Source organism: Somniosus microcephalus, unplaced genomic scaffold (assembly GCF_052327205.1).
Source record: "Somniosus microcephalus isolate GS21.2 unplaced genomic scaffold, FLI_Smic_1.0 unresolved_chr7, whole genome shotgun sequence".
Taxonomy (NCBI): Eukaryota; Metazoa; Chordata; class Chondrichthyes; order Squaliformes; family Somniosidae; genus Somniosus; species Somniosus microcephalus.
The window spans coordinates 16,076,957-16,098,581 of NW_028225185.1; the positions used below are offsets into that span (position 1 = coordinate 16,076,957).

At 51.1% G+C, this 21,625-nt stretch overlaps 1 protein-coding gene across 2 annotated transcripts in view; it reads left to right on the forward strand.

The window, feature by feature from the left end:
- Positions 1-21,625, forward strand: part of LOC147086580 (SMAD family member 6-like) — a 31,503-nt gene that overhangs the window by 2,621 nt on the left and 7,257 nt on the right. For both annotated transcript variants that reach the window (XM_085978722.1, XM_085978723.1), the window contains exons 3-4: positions 9,486-9,545; positions 18,556-18,630. In XM_085978722.1, coding sequence (XP_085834848.1) covers positions 9,486-9,545; positions 18,556-18,630 — 135 coding nt within the window. The remainder of the gene's footprint in view (positions 1-9,485; positions 9,546-18,555; positions 18,631-21,625) is intronic.

Here is a 21,625-nt window from a genome sequence, read left to right on the forward strand (position 1 = left end):
ATTCTCTACCACAGGAGTCAGTTGAGGCCAATTCATTAAATATATTCAAGAAGGAGTTGGATATATTTCTTAAGGCTAAAGGGATCAAGGGATATGGGGAGAAAGCAGGGACAGGGTACTGAATTTGGATGATCAGTGATGATCTCATTGAATGGCGGAGCAGGCTTGAGGGGCCGAATGGCCTGCTCCTGCTCCTATCTTCTATTGCGTTCATTTCACGCTGATTTATTTTTTGTTGCGTGTTGCATTTCTCCAGTGCCTGCAGGACGTCCCAAAGCGCTTTACAGCCAATTAAGCTTTACATCAGAAGTGTTGTAATGTAGGAAATGCTGCAGCCAATTTGCGCACAACAAGCTCCCTCAAACAGCAATGTGATCATGACCCAGATCATCTGTTTTTTAGTGATGTTGATTTGAGGGATAAATATTTGCCCCAGGACACCAGGGAGAACTCCCCCCTGCTCTTCTTCCAATAGCAGATGGGGCCTCGGTTTAACATCTCATCCAAAAGACCGCCCCTGCGACGGTGCGGCGCTCCCCCAGCACTGCACTGGGAGTGTCAGCCTAGAGTTTGTGCTTTAGTCTCCTAAAAGAAAGCACTTGCCTTTCTATAGGTGCTTTGCAGGACATCACAAAGTGTTTCTTCATTCTCCTGATCTATTCCAGTGTGTTGTCCTTGTATTTAAAAAAAAAAAAAAAAAAAAAAAATTGCATTTCTATAGCATCTTTCACAACCTCTGGACGTCCCAAAGTGCTTTACAGCCAATAAACTACTTTTTTGAAGTGTTGTAATGTTGAGGGATTGACAGGGTCGATGCTGAGAGGCTGTTTCCCCCTGGCTGGAGAGTCTAGAACCAGGGGTCACAGTCTCAGGATAAGGGGTCGGCCATTTAGGACTGAGATGAGGAGGAATTTCTTCACTCAGAGGGCGGTGAATCTTTGGAATTCTCTGCCCCAGAGGGCTGTGGAGGCTCAGTCGTTGAGTATATTCAAGGCTGAGATTGAGAGATTTTTGGACTCTGGATACGGTACGAAAGTGGAGTTGAGGTCGAAGATCAGCCATGCTCTTATTGAATTGGCCTACTCCTGCTCCTAATTCTTATGTTCCTGTGTAATCTAGGGAAACCTGGCAGTCAATTTGTGCACGGCAAGCTCCCACAAACAGCAACGAGACGAATGACCAGACACACTCTGTATTAGTGATATTACCTGGGGGATAATTGTGGGATCTACAAGCTGGGATCTAATGGGACAGCATTACAGTGGAGAAGACTCCACAGTCTCCCAGTATATCCTGGCTCACCGTTTCCAACCGGGACCATTCACTCGCCTGCCTGAGAGGAGCGAACTCCGCACTAACCGAGGATTGACCCTGAGACTTCCCAGGTCAGTTCCGCAGCAGCTAGTACATTTGCTGATGGGGAAACTGCTCTACAATCGGGTCGTCCGGTACAATAAACAGTGTGTCTGTTTGTTTGTTTGTACAACTCCTCCTCCTTCCTTTCTGCTCACTAGCTCCTGACCCACACGGGCAAAGCTGCTCCAACAACAACCTGCATTTATATAGCGCCTTTTAACCTAGTAAAACGTTCACAGGCGCGATTATCAGACACAAATTTGACACCGAGCCACATAAGGAGATATTAGGACAGGTAACCAAAAGCTTGGCCAAAGAGGTCGGTTTTAAGGAGCGTCTTAAAGGAGGAGAGAGAGAGGCGGAGAGGTTTAGGGAGGGAATTCCAGAGCTCCGGGCCCAGGCGGCTGAAGGCACGGCCGCCAATGGTGGAGCGATGGAAATCAGGGATGAAGAGACCAGAGTTGGAAGAGCGCAGAGATCTCGGAGGGTTGTAGGGCTGGAGGAGGTTACAGAGATAGGGAGGGAGGGGGGCGAGGCCTCGGAGGGATTTGAAGAAGTGTATGAGAATTTTCAGACCGGGAACCAATGTAGGTCAGTGAGCACAGGGCTGTTCTCCAGACTGCCGTTATAAAGACCTCCATATTTTCTGATATTCCCCCCCTGATTGGTGGGGTGTCAGACAAAGAGGTGGGCATCTAACCTTTGCTCACCACCTCTTGCCCCACCCTGCCACGCCCTGTCATGGAGCAGATTGAGAGCCAGTGGAAACGAGCCCACACACCCACCAAAATAAAAGGCACTCATGCCCTTCTCCAGTCTTCCCCACTTATCCCAACAACACCAACTCCTTGCTGGAGTCTGGTTGCCCAAGTTTTTTGTTGTTCGTTCCTGAGATGTGGGCATCGCTGGCAAGACCAGCATTTATTGCCCATCCCCTAATTGCCCCCTTGCGAAGGTGGTGTTGAGCTGCCGCCTTGAACCGCTGCAGTCCCGTGTGGTGAAAGTGCTCCCACAGCGCTGTTGGGGAGGGAGTTCCTTCATCGTCGCTGGGTCAAAATCCTGGAACAGCAATATATTTCCAAGTCAGGATGCTGTGTGTCTTGGAGGGGAACTTGGAGGTGGTGGTGTTCCCATGTGCCTGCTGCCCTTGTCCTTCTAGGTGGAAGAGGTCGCGGGTTTGGGAGGTGCTGCCGAAGAAGCCTTGGCGAGTTGCTGCAGTGCATCTTGTAGATGGTACACACTGCAGCCACGGTGCACCGGTGGTGGAGGGAGTGAATGTTTAAGGTGGTGGATGGGGCGCCAATCAAGCGGGCTGCTTTGTTTTGGATGGTGTCGAGCTTCTTGAGTGTTGTTGGAGCTGCACTCATCCAGGCAAGTGGAGAGTCTTCCATCACACTCCTGACGTGTCATTTACAATTTAGCACCTCTATCCCCTTGTCCTGCAGCCCTGTTTTAACTTGAAGCAGCGTTCAGGGTTAACCTTTCCTATTGCACTTGGTATCTAACCTTTCCTATTCCGAGTGTTTAAGGTGGAGGATGGGGGTGCCCATCAATCAAGAGGGCTGCTTTGTCCTGGCCATTTTTGCATCGGCAGAAGCCGAGCACACGGAGACTGTTCGAGCACGGATGTCCCATCCGATCAACATCCGCTCGTCCCCTGGAACCATTGGGCAGCGACTCAGGAGCAGAACCCAAGCTGATCACCAACCCCCGTCCCAAGAAAAAAACACACATGCTAGAAAGGTGAAGCATAGCCGCCAATTCACAAACCGCAAGGCCCCACGGAAAGCGGCAAGGTGGAAGCTCGGTCTAGTTTTGGTGGTGTTAGTTGAAGGAGGAATTAAAAAAAAAAATATATATATATATATTTTTATTCATGCACGGGATGTGGGCATCGCTGGCAAGGCTGGCATTTATTGCCCATCCCAAGTTGCCCCTTGAGAAGGTGGTGGTGAGCCGCCGCCTTGAACCGCTGCAGTCCCGTGTGGTGAAGGTGCTCCCACAGTGCTGTTTGTTACAACTGAGAGGCTCGCCAGGCTATTTCAGCGGAGCAGTTAAGAGTCAACCACATTGCTGCGGGTCTGGAGTCACATATACCCGGCCAGACCGGGTAAGGAGAGCAGATTTCCTTCCCTAAAGGACATTAGTGAACCAGATGGGTTTTTCCGACAATCATGGTCACCATTACTGACACCAGCATTTGTTTTAAATCCCAGATTTATTTAATGAACTGAATTAAAATTCCCCAGCTGCCATGGTGGGATTTGAACTTGCGTCTCTGGATTACTAGTCCAGTAACATAACCACTATGCTACCGTATCCATAATGTTGTCTAAGGCATCAGGGGAAGCACCTCCTGCTCTTCCAATAGTACCGTACATTTTTTTTGAACATTCACCTGATCAGGCCTTGGTTATGGAGTTTCAGGTGTCGGCTGTGGCTCCGGTTAGTTGCGCTCTCGTCCAGGCGTTAGTAGGTTGGGGGTTCAAGTCCCACTCCAGAGAGTTGAGCGCATAAGTCAGGCTGCACTGTCTAAGGTGCCGTCTTTCAATTGAGGCATTAAAAACCGAGACCCCCGTCTGCCCTCTCTCTGGTGGACGTAAAAGATTCCACCGCCCCTGTTGGAAGAAGAGCAGGGGGGAGTTCTCCCCGGTGTCCTGGGGCCAATATTTATCCCTCAACCAACATCACTAAAAACAGATGATCCGCTCATTTATCACATTGCTGTTTGTGGGAGCTTGCTGTGCGCAAGTTGGCTGCCGCGTTTCCTACATTACAACAGTGGCCACACTTCAAAAAGTACTTCATTGGGTGTAAAGCGCTTTGGGACGTCCGGAGGTGGTGAAAGGTGCTGTAGAGAGTTAAGTCTTTTTCCGGGGTTACTAGTTACTGATTATGAACAAGAACCCTGTGATTTTTTTTCCCCCCCCGCCCCCCCCTCTGCTTGCCCAGGGCACTGCCAGTTGTTGGGCTTGTTGAGACCAGCTAGCTCATCAGTAATTGGCAATTGAACATGCCTCTTTTGGGCTGCGTGCATATTTCCACAGAGGGCGGTCCATTGATGAACCATTGGGAGAGGGGAGGAAGCGGAGTTGGAAGTCCTCTTTTTTTATTTAGGTTGAATCAGTCGCCGAGCTCTCCCTTGCTCTCTGGCTTCACTGTGCCGATTTTTTCCAAATGTTGTAAGCCAGAGCAGAGATATCTACACTCTCTAGAGTAGAAGGGGGGTGGATTTTATTTGCAAGGACGTCTCAAGGTCGGCAATTGGGTCATTGGTGACGGTTTCCAACCAATGTGGGCAATGCGATCTGTATGTTGGGTTAGCTGCATAAAATTGAGAGGTGCACTAATGCAAACGTTGGTCGGAAGTTGGGGGGGAGATCAAAACTAGGGGCCATCAATATAAGAGAGTCACTAATAAATCCAATGGGGAATTCAGGAGAAACTTCTTCACCCAGAGAGTGGTGAGAATGTGGAACTCACTACCACAGGGAGTGGTCGAGGCGAAGAGCAGAGATACATTTAAGGGGAAACGATAGCAAAATACTGCAGATGCTGGAAATCCGAAATAACAACCGAAAATGCTGGAAAAACTCAGCAGGCCAGGCAACATCCGTGGAGAGAAATTAGAGTCGACGTTTCGGGTCGAAACCCTTTTTCAAAACTGGAAAGGAAATGAAATAGATCGAAGGGAGGGCTGGGGAGGGAACAAAAGAAGTGAAGAGACATTAAGAGGTATTCAAAACCAGACGAGATGGTGGTCGGACTAGTGGAGACAAAAGACGGCTCTAGATTAGGTGTGAAATGTACTGGCAGAATGAGAGACAGCTGCCATGTAAAAAAAAAAAGAGGAAGGTGGGGAGGGAAAACCCAAAACAAAAGGGTGGGAAGAAAAAAAATATATAAGTAAAAATGTAATAGGGGCCGAGGTTATGATCTGAAATTGTTGAACTTGATACTGAGTCCGGAAGGCTGTAAAGTGCCTAATCGGAAGATGAGGTGCTGTTCCTCGAGTTTACGTTGAGCTTCCGTGGAACAATGCAAGAGGCCGAGGACGGTGAGGTCCGAGTGGGAATGGGGCGGTGAATTAAAGTGACAGGCGACCGGAAGCTCGGGGTCACCCTTACGGGCTGAACGGAGGTGTTCTGCAAAGCGGTCACCCAATCTGCGTTCGGTCTCCCCAATGTAGAGGAGACCGCATCGTTTAAGGGGAAGCTGGATAAACACGAGGGAGAAAGGAATAGAAGGATATGGTGATGGGGGTGAGATGAAGAGGGGCGGGAGGAGGCTGGTGTGGAGCATAAACACCGGCACGGAGCAGTTGGGCCGAATGGCCTGTTTCTGCGCTGTATGTTCTACGTAATTCTTTTCCTAACCCCCCCTTCTAAATAATGGCAGTTCCTAAATCGCCCGGCACCCATTCCCGTTGCACTTAACTGAAATCTTCTGGACACCAAAAGGCAAACTGCTGCTGCCGCCAGCGGGCACTTGTGTTGGGGGACTGTCTTCATCATCCACCACCCCCCGCCCCGGGGCTGCACGCACGGCCTCTGCGCCGTACGCCCTCCGCATCAGGGATGGGTCCTTACTGGTACGCTGATGACTTTGCAGGAAGCGCCCGTGTGCAACCTGCTCCTTTGCTGTATTAAAAAAAAAAAAATTATTCGTTTTTATGGGATGTGGGCGTCGCTGGCAAGGCCGGCATTTATTGCCCGTCCCCTAATTGCCCCTTCAGAAGGTGGTGGTGAGCCGCCGCCTTGAACCGCTGCAGTCCGTGCGGTGAAGGTGCTCCCACAGTGCTGTTAGGGAGGGAGTTCCAGGATTTTGACCCAGCGACGATGAAGGAACGGCCGATATATTTCCAAGTCAGGATGATGTGTGTGACTCGGAGGGGAACTTGGAGGTGGTGGTGTTCCCATGCGCCTGCTGCCCTTGTCCTTCTAGGTGGAAGAGGTGGCGGGTTTGGGAGGTGCTGCCGAAGAAGCCTTGGCGAGTTGCTGCAGTGCATCTTGTAGATGGTACACACTGCAACCACGGTGCGCTGGTGGTGGAGGGAGTGAATGTTTAAGGTGGTGGATGGGGGGCCGATCAAGCGGGCTGCTTTGTCCTGGATGGTGTCGAGCTTCTTGAGTGTTGTTGGAGCTGCACTCATCCAGGCAAGTGGAGAGTATTCCATCACACTCCTGACTTGTGCCTTGTAGATGGTGGAAAGGCTTTGGGGGAGACACTCGCCGCAGAATACCCAGCCTCTGACCTGCTCTTGTTGCCGCAGTATTTATGTGGCGATGAATGATTTTGTCCCACGATAATGGAACCGGCGCAGTTATGGAATTGGAGTTCTGAGGACCGGTTTCGGGCTTGGCTGCAACGGGCCCTCGCTATCGAGGACCTGTAGCTACCTCGGCTCGGAAGCGGGCGAGGCACTCGAAGGTGACCAACAGTTGTAGAATAAGTAGCCCCGTAAAGTGGGGGGGGGGGGGGGGGCACCCCAAACACTGTTGCGACGGAGTTGGAGCTGTGGTCACTGTTGGATTATCTTGCGTGACGGGTGGAATGGCTGCTGCAGAGAGGGGCAGGGGTGTTGAGGAGAAGGAGTGAAAACCAGCGACTGATAGTTTATTTTGTATGGGTAGAGATTGGAGTTTGAGTGGTGTTGGAGCTGTTGTTCCCCCTGCTTCCTGCAGTGCTTTGAAACATTCTGGGACGCTTGCCAGGGTATTTCTTTTTTTTCTTCAAGCGTTGAATGGAATCTGTGACCGGTGCCAGCCTCTGCTGTTGCAAAATCGGGATATGTGGCTGTGGTTTTTATTTAATTGACCGCGCTCCCCTGGTGCCGGGATTGCGACTGCTGGGCACCCGCATCGGTGCTGGTGGAAATGATCGGATATCGGGAAGGCTACTGTCTTTTTTTTTGGGAGTGAAGATTGTTAGGGAAGGAGGACCGCCGGCCCAACCGATTCCGGACTCCACTGTGTGGAAAAGGGGCTCGTTGCTCAAGGCAGGTAGAAACATGGAAGATAGGAGCAGGAGTCGGCCATTCGGCCCCTCGAGCCTGCTCCGCCATTCAATGAGATCATGGCTGATCATCCAAATTCAGTACCCTGTCCCTGCCTTCTCCCCATATCCATTGATCCCTTTAGCCTTAAGAAATATATCTAACTCCTTCTTGAATATATTTAATGAATTGGCCTCTACTGCCTTCTGTGGTAGAGAATTCCACAGGTTCACCACTCTCTGGGTGAAGAAATTCCCCCTCATCTCTGTCCTAAATGGCTTACCCCTTATCCTTAGACTGTGACCCCTGGTTCTGGACTCCCCGTATCGGGAACATCCTTCCTGCATCTAGTCTGTCTAGTCCTGTTAGAATGTTATAAGTTTCAATGAGATCCCCTCTCATTCTTCTAAACTCTAGTGAATATAAGCCCAATCGACCCAATCTCTCCTCATACGTCATTCCTGCCATCCCAGGTATCAGTCTGATGAATCTTCGCTGCACTCCCTCCATGGCAAGAACATCCTTCCTCAGATAAGGCGACCAAAACTGCACACAATACTCAAGGTGTGGTCTCACCAAGGCCCTGTACAACTGCAGCAAGACATCCTTGTTCCTGTACTCGAACCCTCTCGCTACGAAGGCCAACATACCATTTGCCTTCTTAACCGCCTGCTGCACCTGCATGCTTACCTTCAGCGACTGGTGCACAAGGACACCCAGGTCTCGTTGCACTTCCCCTTTTCCCAATCTATTGCCGTTCAGATAATAATCTGCCTTCCTGTTTTTGCCATCGAAGTGGATAACCTCGCATTTATCCACATTATACTGCATCTGCCATGCTTCTGCCCAATCACCCAACCTGTCCAAATCATACTGGAGTTTCTCGGCATCCTCCTCACAGCACACACGCCCACCCAGCTTTGTGTCGTCTGCAAACTTGGAGATATTACATCTAGTTCCCTCGTCTAGATCATTAATATATATTGTGAATAGCTGGGGTCCCAGCACCGATCCCTGCGGTACCCCACTAGTCACTGTCTGCCACTCGAAGTTGCCCGAGCTCGAACGACGAGCTTGTGCCGGACGAGCTGAATGGCGTTTCCCGTCTAATCCAGCGCCTTGTCTTTGCAAATGCTGCCTCCCCAGAAGAGGCTGACCCTGGTTTGGAGGGGGTGGGGGGTTGGGGGAGGGGGGGGCGGAATTGGCTTTCTCATCCAAACGACCATTCTTCGTGTGGGCCTAGACGGTGAGTGGCGGAAGGGTCTTCGACCGTGAAGTCCAATTGCCCGCACCTTCCAGGATCGCACCTCCAATTCTGGCCTCGCGCGCATCCCCCGATTTCCATCGCTCCACCATTGGCGGCCGTGCCTTCAGCCGCCTGGGCCCCGAGCTCTGGAATTCCCTCCCTAAACCTCTCCGCCTCTCTCTCCTCCTTTTAAGACGCTCCTCAAAACTGACCTCTTTGACCAAGCTTTTGGTCACCTGTCCTAATATCTCCTTATGTGGCTCGGTGTCAAATTTTGTTTGATAATCGCTCCTGTGAAGCACCTTGGGACGTTTTACTCCGTTAAAGGCGCTATATAAATGCAAGGTTGACGTGCTGAACTTGAGGCTTTCTGGTCAGTCTGGCTCAGAGGAGCATCACTGGGAAGCCTTAACCCACTTTGAGCCATCGAGGGTATTTTTTTAATAATAAATTATTGTAATGGAAATGGATTGACGTAAGAAAACTACTAGGCACTTGGTCTAAGCGTTAAACAAAGCTTTAATCAACTGTTTTACAACATGGAGGTCTAGTTGTGTTCTTCACTAGTTCCTGTTAAGAATGTCCTGCGCAAGCTGGGCCCGTGCCCGAGTATTTAGACTCTCCCTGGACAGCGCCACCCGCAGGCCGCTCAGTATTATTTCATAAGTCTTTCTTTCATGAATGACCGATTCATGTCACGGATTATGGTAAATTCATGTAGCAGTGGATTAGGAACATCTCGAACGCCAACAAATTAGTATCAAGTTGCGTGGTCTTTGCACACGAATGCTCACACTTATTTTTGACCGCGTAGCTGCTGAAGAAGTCTCCCCGCTTCCAAATAAACCACCTACAATAAACTCTTGTGTTTTCTCTCTCTCGTTTCAGAAACTCCACCGCCTCCCTACTCCAAACTCTTGCCAGGCAACAATTGGAAGAACATTGATGGTAAATTCACCACCTGGTGCCCGTATATTTGTGTGTGTGTGTGAATCTGTTGTTACTTGTATGTTTGTCCGACTCCAGGTTCCCTGCCTGCCTGATGTATATTATAACTGGTCAGAAACTAGGAACTGTAGAAGAGGAAAGGCATTTGGGAGTCCCACCAAGTACACATCATCATTAAGTGAGCAAGTGGGTGCAAAACCTGATCGAGAAGATTAATGGAATGTTATCTCAAGGGGCTGGAAGTTAAATGTCAGTGGGCGTCTCTGTCTCTGTCTCTCTCTGTGTCAGAAGGTTGTCAGTTAGAGACCCACTCCAGAGACTTGAGCACAAAAATCTAGGCTGACACTCCCAGTGCAGTACTGAGGGAGCGCCGCACTGTGGGAGGGGCAGTACTGAGGGAGCGCCGCATTGTCGGAAGGGCAGTACTGAGGGAGCGCCGCACTAACGGAGGGGCGGTACTGAGGGAGCGCCGCACTAACGGAGGGGCAGTACTGAGGGAGCGCCGCATTGTCGGAGGGGCAGTACTGAGGGAGCGCCGCACTGTCGGAGAGGCGGTACTGAGGGAGCGCCACACTGTGGGAGGGGCAGTACTGAGGGAGCGCCGCACTGTCGGAGAGGCGGGTACTGAGGGAGCGCCACACTGTGGGAGGGGCAGTACTGAGGGAGCGCCGCATTGTCGGAGGGGCAGTACTGAGGGAGCGCCGCACTAACGGAGGGGCAGTACTGAGGGAGCGCCACACTGTGGGAGGGGCAGTACTGAGGGAGCGCTGCACTGTGGAAGGGGCAGTACTGAGGGAGCACCGCACTGTCGGAGGGGCAGTACTGAGGGAGCGCCGCACTAACGGAGGGGCAGTACTGAGGGAGCGCCACACTGGGAGGGGCAGTACTGAGGGAGCGCCGCACTGTCGGAGGGGCAGTACTGAGGGAGCGCCGCATTGTCGGAGGGGCAGTACTGAGGGAGCGCCGCACTAACGGAGGGGCAGTACTGAGGGAGCGCCACACTGTCGGAGGGGCGGTACTGAGGGAGCGCCGCATTGTCGGAGGGGCAGTACTGAGGGAGCGCCGCATTGTCGGAGGGGCAGTACTGAGGGAGCGCCGCACTAACGGAGGGGCAGTACTGAGGGAGCGCCACACTGTCGGAGGGGCAGTACTGAGGGAGCGCCGCACTGTGGGAGGGGCAGTACTGAGGGAGCGCCACACTGTGGGAGGGGCAGTACTGAGGGAGCGCCGCACTGTGGGAGGGGCAGTACTGAGGGAGCGCCACACTGTGGGAGGGGCAGTACTGAGGGAGCGCCACACTGTCGGAGGGGCAGTACTGAGGGAGCGCTGCACTGTGGGAGGGGCAGTACTGAGGGAGCGCCGCACTGTGGGAGGGGCAGTACTGAGGGAGCACCGCACTGTGGGAGGGGTGGTACTGAGGGATCGCTGCACTGTCGGAGGGGCGGTACTGATGGAGCGCCGCACTGTCGGAGGGGCGGTACTGAGGGAGCGCCGCACTGTCTGAGGTGCCGTCTTTCGGATGAGACATTAAACTGAGGCCCCTGTCTGCCCTCTCAGATGGACGTAAAAGATCCTACGGCCGCTATTGGAAGAAGAGCAGGGGGAGTTCTCCCCGGTGTCCTAGGGCCAATATTTATCCCTCAACCAACATCACTAAAAACAGATGATCCAGTCATTATCACATCGCGGTTTGTGGGAGCTTGCTGTGCGCAAATTGGCTGCCGCGTTTCCTACATTACAACAGTGACCACACTTCAAAAAAAGTACTTCATTGGCTGTGAAGCGCTTTGAGATGTCCTGAGGTGGTGAAAGGCGCTGGAGAAATGGGAAAGGGGAGGCAGTGATGCTTCAGTTGTACCGAGCTCTGGTCAGACCCCGCCTGGAGTAACTGGGTTCAGTTCTGGGCCCCGCCCCTCAGGAAGGAGATCTTGTCCTCGGAGGGGGGGGCAGCACAGATTCACCAGAATGATACCCGGGGGCTAAAAGGGTTAAATTCCGAGGACAGGTTGCACAGCCTGGGCTTGTATTCCCTCGAGTTTAGGAGATTAAGGGGCGATCTGATCGAGGTGTTTAAAAAATAATAGAGGTATTTGATAGGGTGGCTAGAGAGAAACTATTTTCTCTGGTGAGGGGGGAATCACGAACAAGAGGGGGCCACAATCTTAAAATTAGAGCTAGACTGTTTAGGAATTAAATCGGGAAGAGCATTTTCACACACAGGTTAGTGGAAATCTGGAACGCTCTCCCCCAAAAGGCTGTGGATGCTGGGGGTCAGTTGGAGATTTCATGACTGAGAGCGATCGGTTTTTGGTTTTTGTTGTGTAAGGGATAGGGAGCGAAGGCAAGTAACTGGAGTTGAGGTACAGATCAACCATGGTCTAATTGAATGATGGAACAGGTTAAGTGGCCTCCTCCTATTCCTATATACGGGCACATGTATCCATGCTCGGGCATTGCTTAGAAAAAAGTCCTTTGCATACAAAGCTACAATAATTGGTCTCTCCTCAGTTAACTCGAGTGTAGCTGGTGGCCTTTCGTCCATGTACAGTCTTCTCCCCACCTCCAGTACTCAGCAATACTAAGGCCCCATGTGTGTCTGTGTCTCTCTCTCTCTCTCTCTCTCTCTCTCTCTCTCCGCCGCTCTGCCTCTCTCTCTCTCTCTTGCTCTGCCTCTCTCTCTCTCTCTTGCTCTGCCTCGCTCTCTCTCTCTCTCTCGCTCTGCCTCTCTCGCGCTCTCTCTCTCTGGCGCGCTCTCTCTCTCTGGCGCGCTCTCTCTCTCTGGCGCGCTCTCTCTCTCTGGCGCGCTCTCTCTCTCTGGCGCGCTCTCTCTCTGGCGCGCTCTCTCTGGCGCTCTCTCTCTCTGGCGCGCGCTCTCTCTCTCTGGCGCGCGCTCTCTCTCTGGCGCGCTCTCTCTCTCTGGCGCGCTCTCTCTGGCGCGCTCTCTCTGGCGCGCTCTCTCTCTGGCGCGCTCTCTCTCTCTCTCTGGCGCGCTCTCTCTCTCTCTCTGGCGCGCTCTCTCTCTCTCTCTGGCGCTCTCTCTCTCTCTCTGGCGCTCTCTCTCTCTCTCTGGCGCTCTCTCTCTCTCTCTGTCCCTCTGTCTGTCTCTCTCTCTCTCTCTGTCTGCCTCTCTCTCTCTGTTGAGTCTGTGTGTCCCAGTTATGTTTAGGATCAATCACTGGACACAGACAACAAGAATAACTTTTAACAGGTCTTTACTATTCGGAAGTCAGGGCTGAACTGCCCAGCAAATCCCTACACACAACACTTATATACCGGTGTGGTCACCACCGGTATTACAGTATACAGCAGCCAAGAGAAAGTAGTACATCTCTTAAGGTAGTTCTCTTAAGGTGGAACAGGTTACATACACCACAATCCTCCCTTTTTAGCTTAAGTTATATCCCCATTTAACATAACATAATAACATATATATATATATACAACTTCATGCAAAACAGTTCAAAGATTCAGTCTCTGAGGAGGCCTCCTGATTCGAGTTGGATAACGCCTTTCAGGGGTCTCTGATTCTTGTTGCTGGGGTGACTCATCTAGTTGGTCTCTTATGGATTGGACATCATCATCAGGTACATTCACTTCTGAGGTAGATGCTTCAGGTTCACTAACTTCTTCCACGGTTGTCTCTGCCGTAACCATGGGTTCGACCCTTGTTCTCGATTCTACCAGTTGGTCAGCATGACGCCGTATTACATTTTCACCAATATCTACCGTGTACATCAGGGGTCCTTGTCTGGCCCGAATTGTTCCAGATTGCCATTTCTCGTTTTTATAGTCCCGGGCTAACACTGGTTGTCCTATTTCGAAACTCCGAGTGGTCTTGTTATTTATATGCTGGAACTGTTTGTTTTCAACTTCCCTCCGCACATTTGGTTTTAACAAGTCCAACCTGGACCGCAACCTCCTGTTATAGAACATCATGGCAGGACTTTGGTTTGTCACTGCATGAGTGGCGTTTCGATATGCCAGTAGGAATTTGTCCACCTTGTGTTGTAGTGGAATCTGATCTTCGCTCATGGCCTTTATTGCTTTTTTGAACATTTGTACAAATCTCTCGGCCAACCCGTTTGTAGCTGGATGATATGGGGCAGAGGTATAATGTTTCACCCCATTTTTCTTCATGAATTTCTGGAATTCTTCTGACACGAACTGCGGTCCGCTGTCTGAACATATTTGTTCTGGCAATCCATTTCTTGCAAATATCGTTCTTAGCACCGCGATCGTCTTTTCCGAGGTAGTGGTAGTCATCTTAATCACTTCCGGCCATTTAGAATGTGCGTCCACCGCAATTACAAACATGGAGTCCATGAATGGACCAGCAAAGTCAATATGTACACGTTGCCATGGGGTTGAAGGCCATTCCCATGGATGCAGCGGTGAAATCGGAGGTGCATTTTGCACTTTTTGGCACCCTGAGCAGCTTTTTGTCAGATCCTCTATCTGTTGGTCGATACCCGGCCACCACACATAAGCCCTAGCAAGGCTTTTCATCTTGACTCCCCCCAGATGACCTTCATGCAGTTCCTTTAGAACTCTCTCTCTTAACTTAGGAGTAATAATCACCCTTGTTCCATACATCAATGTTCCTTGACAGACGGACAGCTGTTCCCGTCTTGCTGAGAATGCCGGTAACAGTGGATCACCATGTGCTGGCCATCCCTTCACTGTCACTTCGTAGACCCGGGACAGTGTCGGGTCGTTCCTGGTTTCTCTTTCAATACTTGCATTGGTGACTGGTAAACATTCGATGATGGTCGAGTGAAATAACTCAACAGGGTCAACCGTCGGTGCCTCCTCCTCTGTAGGTAGTGGCAGGCGCGACAGCCCATCAGCATTACCATGCTGCTTTGTACCTTTGAATTCAATCTGATATTGATGTGCCCCTAGGAAAAGGGACCATCTCTGGAGTCTCTGTGCTGTCATCACCGAAACACCCTTCTTAGGGTTAAAAATGGATACCAACGGCTGGTGGTCTGTCAGAAGCGTAAACTTTTGGCCCTGCAGGTAATGATTAAACTTCTTTACTCCCCACACAAGGCTGAGAGCCTCCCTATCTATCTGAGCATAGTTGCGCTCCGCGGAGGTCAATGATCTGGATGCGAACGCGACTGGCCTCTCCAGGCCATTTGGCAACTTGTGTGAGAGTACTGCCCCAATACCATATGGAGAAGCATCACAAGCCAAACGAATAGGCAGCGTTGGGTTGAAGTGAGCCAACACTTCCTCTGAGGTGATCAATGCCTTGCTTTTGCGAAAGGCCCTCTTACAGTCCTCGCTCCACTTCCATGGTACTCCCTTCTGCAAAAGAGCGTTCAGCGGGTGCAGCACCGTGGATAAATTTGGCAGAAACTTATGGTAATAGTTAATCAACCCTAGGAACGACCTCAACTGGGATACATTATCTGGAGCGGGAGCCTTCTCAACAGCTTCGATCTTGTCAGGAGACTTATGAAGCCCCTCCTGGTCAATGACATGACCACAGTACGAGATCCGCTTCTGAAAGAACTCACATTTCTGGCGATTAACTTGAAGTCCATATTCTTTCAATCTGGTGAGCACCAGTTCCAAATTTGCAAGGTGTTCCTCGTCATCATCTCCTGTAATCAGAATATCGTCCAGGTAACATTGTGTGCCTGGAATTCCCTGTAATACCTGCTCCATGGCCCTCTGCCAAATTGCTGGAGCCGATGCCACTCCAAAAACCAGTCTATTATACCGGTACAAGCCTCTATGCATGTTGATCGTGAGATACTGGCGTGACTCTTCCTCAACTTCCATCTGTAAGTACGCCTGCACCAGGTCTATCTTGGTGAAGTGTTTCCCGCCAGACAACGAAGCGAAGATATCCTCAATCCGCGGAAGCGGATACTGCACCGTGTGAAGCACCGGATTAACAGTGATCTTGAAATCTCCACAGATGCGAACCTTCCCCGGTTCCCCCGGCTTGTTGCTCGATGAACGCTTCATGACGGGAACAATGGGCGTAGCCCACTCACTCCAGTCTACCTTAGACAGTACTCCTGAACGTTCTAGCCCTTCCAGCTCAGCTTCCACAGCAGGTCGTATCGCATAAGGTACCGGTCTGGCTTTGAAAAATTTCGGGTTTGCATGTTCTTCAACCTTGATGTTTGCCGTAATTCCTCAGTGTTCCCAGTCCCTGTTGGAACACCTCTTTAGCATCGTCCAATATTCTGGACAATCGTTTAGGTTTGACATCTTTTTTACCGGAATCTACCGTTAGTGCTTTTAAGGAATGCCAGTCCATATTTATTTTCCTAATCCACTCCCGTCCCAGTAGTGGTGGACCTCCCTCAGGTAGCACATATAAGTCCATTCCTCGGCTTTCTTTGCCCTTGTGGACCACCTTTACCTCTATCTTCCCGATGGGGTATACTCTTTGCCCCGTGTATGTTTTCAATACAATCTCCGTATCCCGTAGGGGAATATGTGGGAATAACCTTTTGTAATCTTGCTTATTCATGACCGTCAATGCCGATCCAGTGTCCAATTCCATCTTCACTTGGACTCCTGCTATCTGAAGTGTGACCCAAATTGTTTGGAGGTCTGCTTCCTTACCAACATTGTGTACTCTTAGACTACCCAGTTCATTACTGCTGGAGTCTGAATCTGACTACTGTTCTGTCACCTTGTGTACCTTTCTGTACTTTTCCTGCGGTGACTTTTTGTTGCTGGTCTTCTTTCCTGACCGGCATACTTTAGCTATGTGACCAAGCCTGCCACATTTTCTGCATTCCTGATTTTTGAACCAGCACTGGTTCTGATCGTGCGTTGTCTTTCCACAACGATAACATTTTACTGTACCCAAGACCATTTGATTGGTGCTGAGTTCCGGTGACCGTAGCTGCATTTCCGCCGTGCCTCTCGCTGCGGCTTCTTGCGATGCTGCAATAGTGACCGCTTTATCAAGCGTAAGATCATTCTCCTCAAGCAGCTGCTTTTGTGTCCCTTCTTTTAACAATCCACACACAAATTTACCTCTCAGCGCATCTGCTAGTCCTGTTCCAAACTGACAGTACTTCGATAGCTTACGCAGTTCAATTAAAAATTCAGCGTTGCTTTCGTCTTTCAGCTGCGTTCTTCTGTAAAATTTAAATCGTTCCGCTATCATCAGCGGCGTGGGGTTTAAATGATTTTTCAGGACAGTAACAATATTCGTGAAAGTCTGATCCGCCGGTTTATTTGGTGATAGAAGTTGCTTCAATAGCCCGTATGTCTTCGCACCCATTGAGCTTAATAAGGTTAGTGCTTTCTCATCATCTGGTACCTTATTTGCTTTACAATAAACTTCCATGCGTTCTACATACGTGGTCCAATCTTCGATATCGCTATCAAACGTATTAATGTTCCCATGTTTAGGCATCCTTGCAAGTTTTTAAATTTTTCTTTTTCTCAAAATTGCGGCTTCCCGCGCTTGTCTTCTTCCCCCGCCTACTAAAATGGTGGCTTCCCGCGCTTGGCGGTCTTTCCCACGCTCGTCTTCTTCCCCCGCCGACTACAATGGCGGATTCCCGCGTTTGCCTTCTTCCCCCGCTGGCTGCAATGGCGATTGCCGTGCTGCTGCCGTTCTCGCCTCCCCAGCGGTTCTCAATTCCCCGACGCTGCTTTGCCTCGCAGCCCGGTCCTTTACACCGGCTGCGTTTGAGTTCTCCGCGGCTCTCGTGCCTTAAGCTGCCCCAGTCGCTGCGCCTCCCGGCCTCGATTGCAGCCCAGCCCTTTTTACCGGCCGTGGTCGAGTTCTCCGCCCTTATTCCTCCGTTTTCCCTCCCCTACTCCACAGCCAACGCGGCCGACTTTCTGCTCGTGTCGCTGATCGGCTTACCCACCACCGTGGTAGAAGGGATGATCACTGCCTGTCGCTGATGGAGGGCTTCGTGGTCAGAATTTTTCTTTTTAACCCGGGTTCTCGATGTCTCCCGTGCGATGGTGCTCAGCAGGATGATGAGGGCGGATGCCTCTTCTCGACGCCCGTTCTGAGGACGAAGCTGCCTTGGATGTAAAACTGCCGCAGGGTAAGATCGGACTCGTCGCCACTGTTAAGTCTGTGTGTCCCAGTTATGCTTATTATAAATCACTGGACACAAACCACAAGAATAACTTTAACAGGTCTTTACTATTCGGAGGTCAGGGCTGAACTGCCCAGCAAATCCCTACACAACACTTATATACCGGTGTGGTCACCACCGGTATTACAGTATACAGCAGCCAAGAGAAAGTAGTACATCTCTTAAGGTAGTTCTCTTAAGGTGGAACAGGTTACATACACCACTCTCTCTCTCTCTCTCTCTCTCTCTCTCGCACTCTCTCTCTCTCTCTCGCACGCGCTCTCTCGCGCGCTCTCTCTCTCTCTCTGCCTCTCTCTCTCTGCCTCTCTCTCTCTTTCTCTGCCTCTCACCATGGACCCAGAATCCGAAAATCTGTGCCACTTTCTGCTGCTGGCTCGTGGTTTTTCTTTTTAAAAAGCATTGAGCAGGCGGTTTGTAGAACCGTGCCTCTGGAAGCTGTTGTGCGTACAAGGAATTTAATTTATTTTCCTTGGTTGCCCGGGCTATTCGACTGTGGGGGTGGTAGTATCACGTCCCTCCTTGATCCTGAGTGTGCAAATTTTCCAAGGAGGGGGCACTGGTTGGCTATTGGAGCAGGGACCCTGGCTGCTTTATTCCCTCCAACCGCCCCCCCCCCCGCCCCGCCCACCGATTAGCGCAGTGATCATTTTGGGTGGGTGAGGGTACAGAACTTGCATTTCTATAGTGCCTCTCGGGGCCTTGGGACGTGTCAAAGTACATTACAGCCAGTGAGGTGCTGTCACTGTTGCAACGTAGGGTTTGAAGGTCGCCATGCCATTAAACCAGCCACAATCTACTAACTGGGGGGGGGGTGGAAGCTGGGACTCGCCTGGTTGGGCTCGGGGGTTGTGAATGTGCTGACCAGTGTTGAGCTCTCGAGAGCTGACGCCAACATCTTCTCCCTCCCCCAGACCTTATTGATCACGAGTCTGCTCATGAACACGGGGCGAACGAGCCTTCGAACAACACAAATGAAGACTGGCCAGGTAAGAACAAGCATACTGACATTCCCATCCCCACCGGGTGGGATGTTAGTTCAGTGTTTTGGCTTTTGGCTGGGTGGGTGGGGGGAGGGGGGGGGTGGGGGGGAGGACGGGGGAAGGGCCCTCGGGGCAGAGACCGGGTGCGTAGTTCCTTTTTTTTTGTAACGGTGTTCAGGACCTAATAGGAATTTCAATGTTGGGCCAAGGTCTGACAGTTTCCGCTCTCACTCTTGCTTTGGTGAATTTTATTACCATTGGTGAGAGAGTTCTAGGGTGCAAATAGAATGCGTTCCCATTCTAGGCATCTAGTGTTGGGTCAGGTACAGCACGGGTTAGATACAGAGTAAAGCTCCCTCTACACTGTCCCATCAAACATTCCCAGGGCAGGTACAGCACGGGTTAGATACAGAGTAAAGCTCACTCTGCACTGTCCCATCAAACACTCCCAGGGCAGGTACAGCACGGGTTAGATACAGAGTAAAGCTCCCTCTACACTGTCCCATCAAACACTCCCAGGGCAGGTGCAGCACGGGTTAGATACAGAGTAAAGCTCCCTCTACACTGTCCCATCAAACACTCCCAGGGCAGGTACAGCACGGGTTAGATACAGAGTAAAGCTCCCTCTACACTGTCCCATCAAACACTCCCAGGGCAGGTACAGCACGGGTTAGATACAGAGTAAAGCTCCCTCTACACTGTCCCATCAAACACTCCCAGGGCAGGTACAGCACGGGTTAGATACAGAGTAAAGCTCCCTCTACACTGTCCCATCAAACACTCCCAGGGCAGGTACAGCACGGGTTAGATACAGAGTAAAGCTCCCTCTGCACTGTCCCATCAAACACTCCCAGGGCAGGTACAGCACGGGTTAGATACAGAGTAAAGCTCCCTCTACACTGTCCCATCAAACACTCCCAGGGCAGGTACAGCACGGGTTAGATACAGAGTAAAGCTCCCTCTACACTGTCCCATCAAACACTCCCAGGGCAGGTACAGCACGGGTTAGATACAGAGTAAAGCTCCCTCTGCACTGTCCCATCAAACACTCCCAGGGCAGGTACAGCACAGGTTAGATACAGAGTAAAGCTCCCTCTACACTGTCCCATCAAACACTCCCAGGGCAGGTACAGCACGGGTTAGATACAGAGTAAAGCTCCCTCTACACTGTCCCATCAAACACTCCCAGGGCAGGTACAGCACGGGTTAGATACAGAGTAAAGCTCCCTCTACACTGTCCCATCAAACACTCCCAGGGCAGGTACAGCACGGGTTAGATACAGAGTAAAGCTCCCTCTACACTGTCCCATCAAACACTCCCAGGAGCCAGAGAGGGCCCGTTGTGCCTGGCGGTGAGGAAGGGAGTATGTTTTCTTTTTAAAAGCAGTTCAGTGTAGCCGTGGTAAAGTTGACATCTACGACTCGCACGTCCTCCTTGCCCAGGAGACCTTTTGCTGTGCAGACCGCATTGTCTGAGCAGGAATAGCTTTATTGTTAGGTGGAGGTGGGGGGAGAGCAGGGGCAGGGGTCTTGTTGGGTCTGTGTTCGATTTGGGACAAACAATCTAAGAGCGCGGGAGAGGCAGAGGAAGGTTATGCGACTCGGGACAGCCCGGAGATCTCCTGTTTCCCTTTCTTTCATTCGGAAAATAAATCCCATTCAAAAGGAGAAACCTCATTTTTCCTTTCCTCCCTCCTTGGCCAACTTGTGGAGCATTGGCTTGCTGTTATTTTTGGACGCCCCTCCTCCCTCCCCCCACGTTGGACTCTGCCAGAGGAAATTGCATATCACACGACAACGAGGACAATGTGCCTTGACGCACGTTTTGAGGAACCCTGCTTGTGTTGTTGGCTGCTTTCCCAGGAGCAGTGCTGGCTTCTTCCTCCCGGGGGCCACGTGACCACAACAAAGCAGCCAGAATGTCTGGCCCGACATTGGCGGCGGCGGGGGGGGGGGGACAGTTCCTGGTACCGTGCTTGTTTGGAGTGGCCTTTCCCAGCGTTGTTTGGCCTCGAGTTCCTTCTGCGCGCTTCAGGGACAGGCCATTCATAGAAACATAGACATAGAAACATAGAAGATAGGAGCAGGAGTCGGCCATTGGGTCCCTCGAGCCTGCTTCGCCATTTAATGAGATCATGGCTGATCATCCAAATTCGGTACCCTGTCCCTGCCTTCTCCCCATATCCCTTGATCCCTTTAGCCTTAAGAAATATATCCAACTCCTTCTTGAATATATTTAATGAATTGGCCTCAACTGCCTTCTGTGGTAGAGAATTCCACAGGTTCACCACTCTCTGGGTGAAGAAATTCCTCCTCATCTCAGTCCTAAATGGCTTACCCCTTATCCTTAGACTGTGACCCCTGGTTCTGGACTCCCCCGCCATCGGGAACATCCTTCCTGCATCTAGTCTGTCTAATCTTGTTAGAATTTTATAAGTTTCAATGAGATTCCCTTTCATTCTTCTAAACTCCAGCGAGTATAAGCCCAATCGTCCCAATCTCTCCTCATACGTCATTCCTGCCATCCCAGGTATCAGCCTGGTGAATCTTCGCTGCACTCCCTCCATGGCAAGAACATCCTTCCTCAGATAAGGCGACCAAAACTGCACACAATACTCAAGGTGTGGTCTCACCAAGGCCCTGTACAACTGCAGCAAGACATCCTTGTTCCTGTACTCGAATCCTCTCGCTATGAAGGCCAACAGACCATTTGCCTTCATACCATTCAGCCCCTCGAGCCTGCTCCGCCATTCAGTCAGATCACGGCTGATCTGTATCTTGACTCTTATCTACCCACCTTGGTTCTGTATCCCTGATACCCTAACTCAACAAAAGCCCTCCCCAGCCTCAACAGCTTTTTGGGGAGAGTTCCAGATTTCCACCACCCTTTGTGTGAAGAAGTGCTTCCTGACATCACCCCTGAACGGCCTGGCTCTAATTTTAAGGTGTAGTCCCCCTTGTTCTGGACTCCACCAGCTCCCCGCCCCCACAACCATCACCG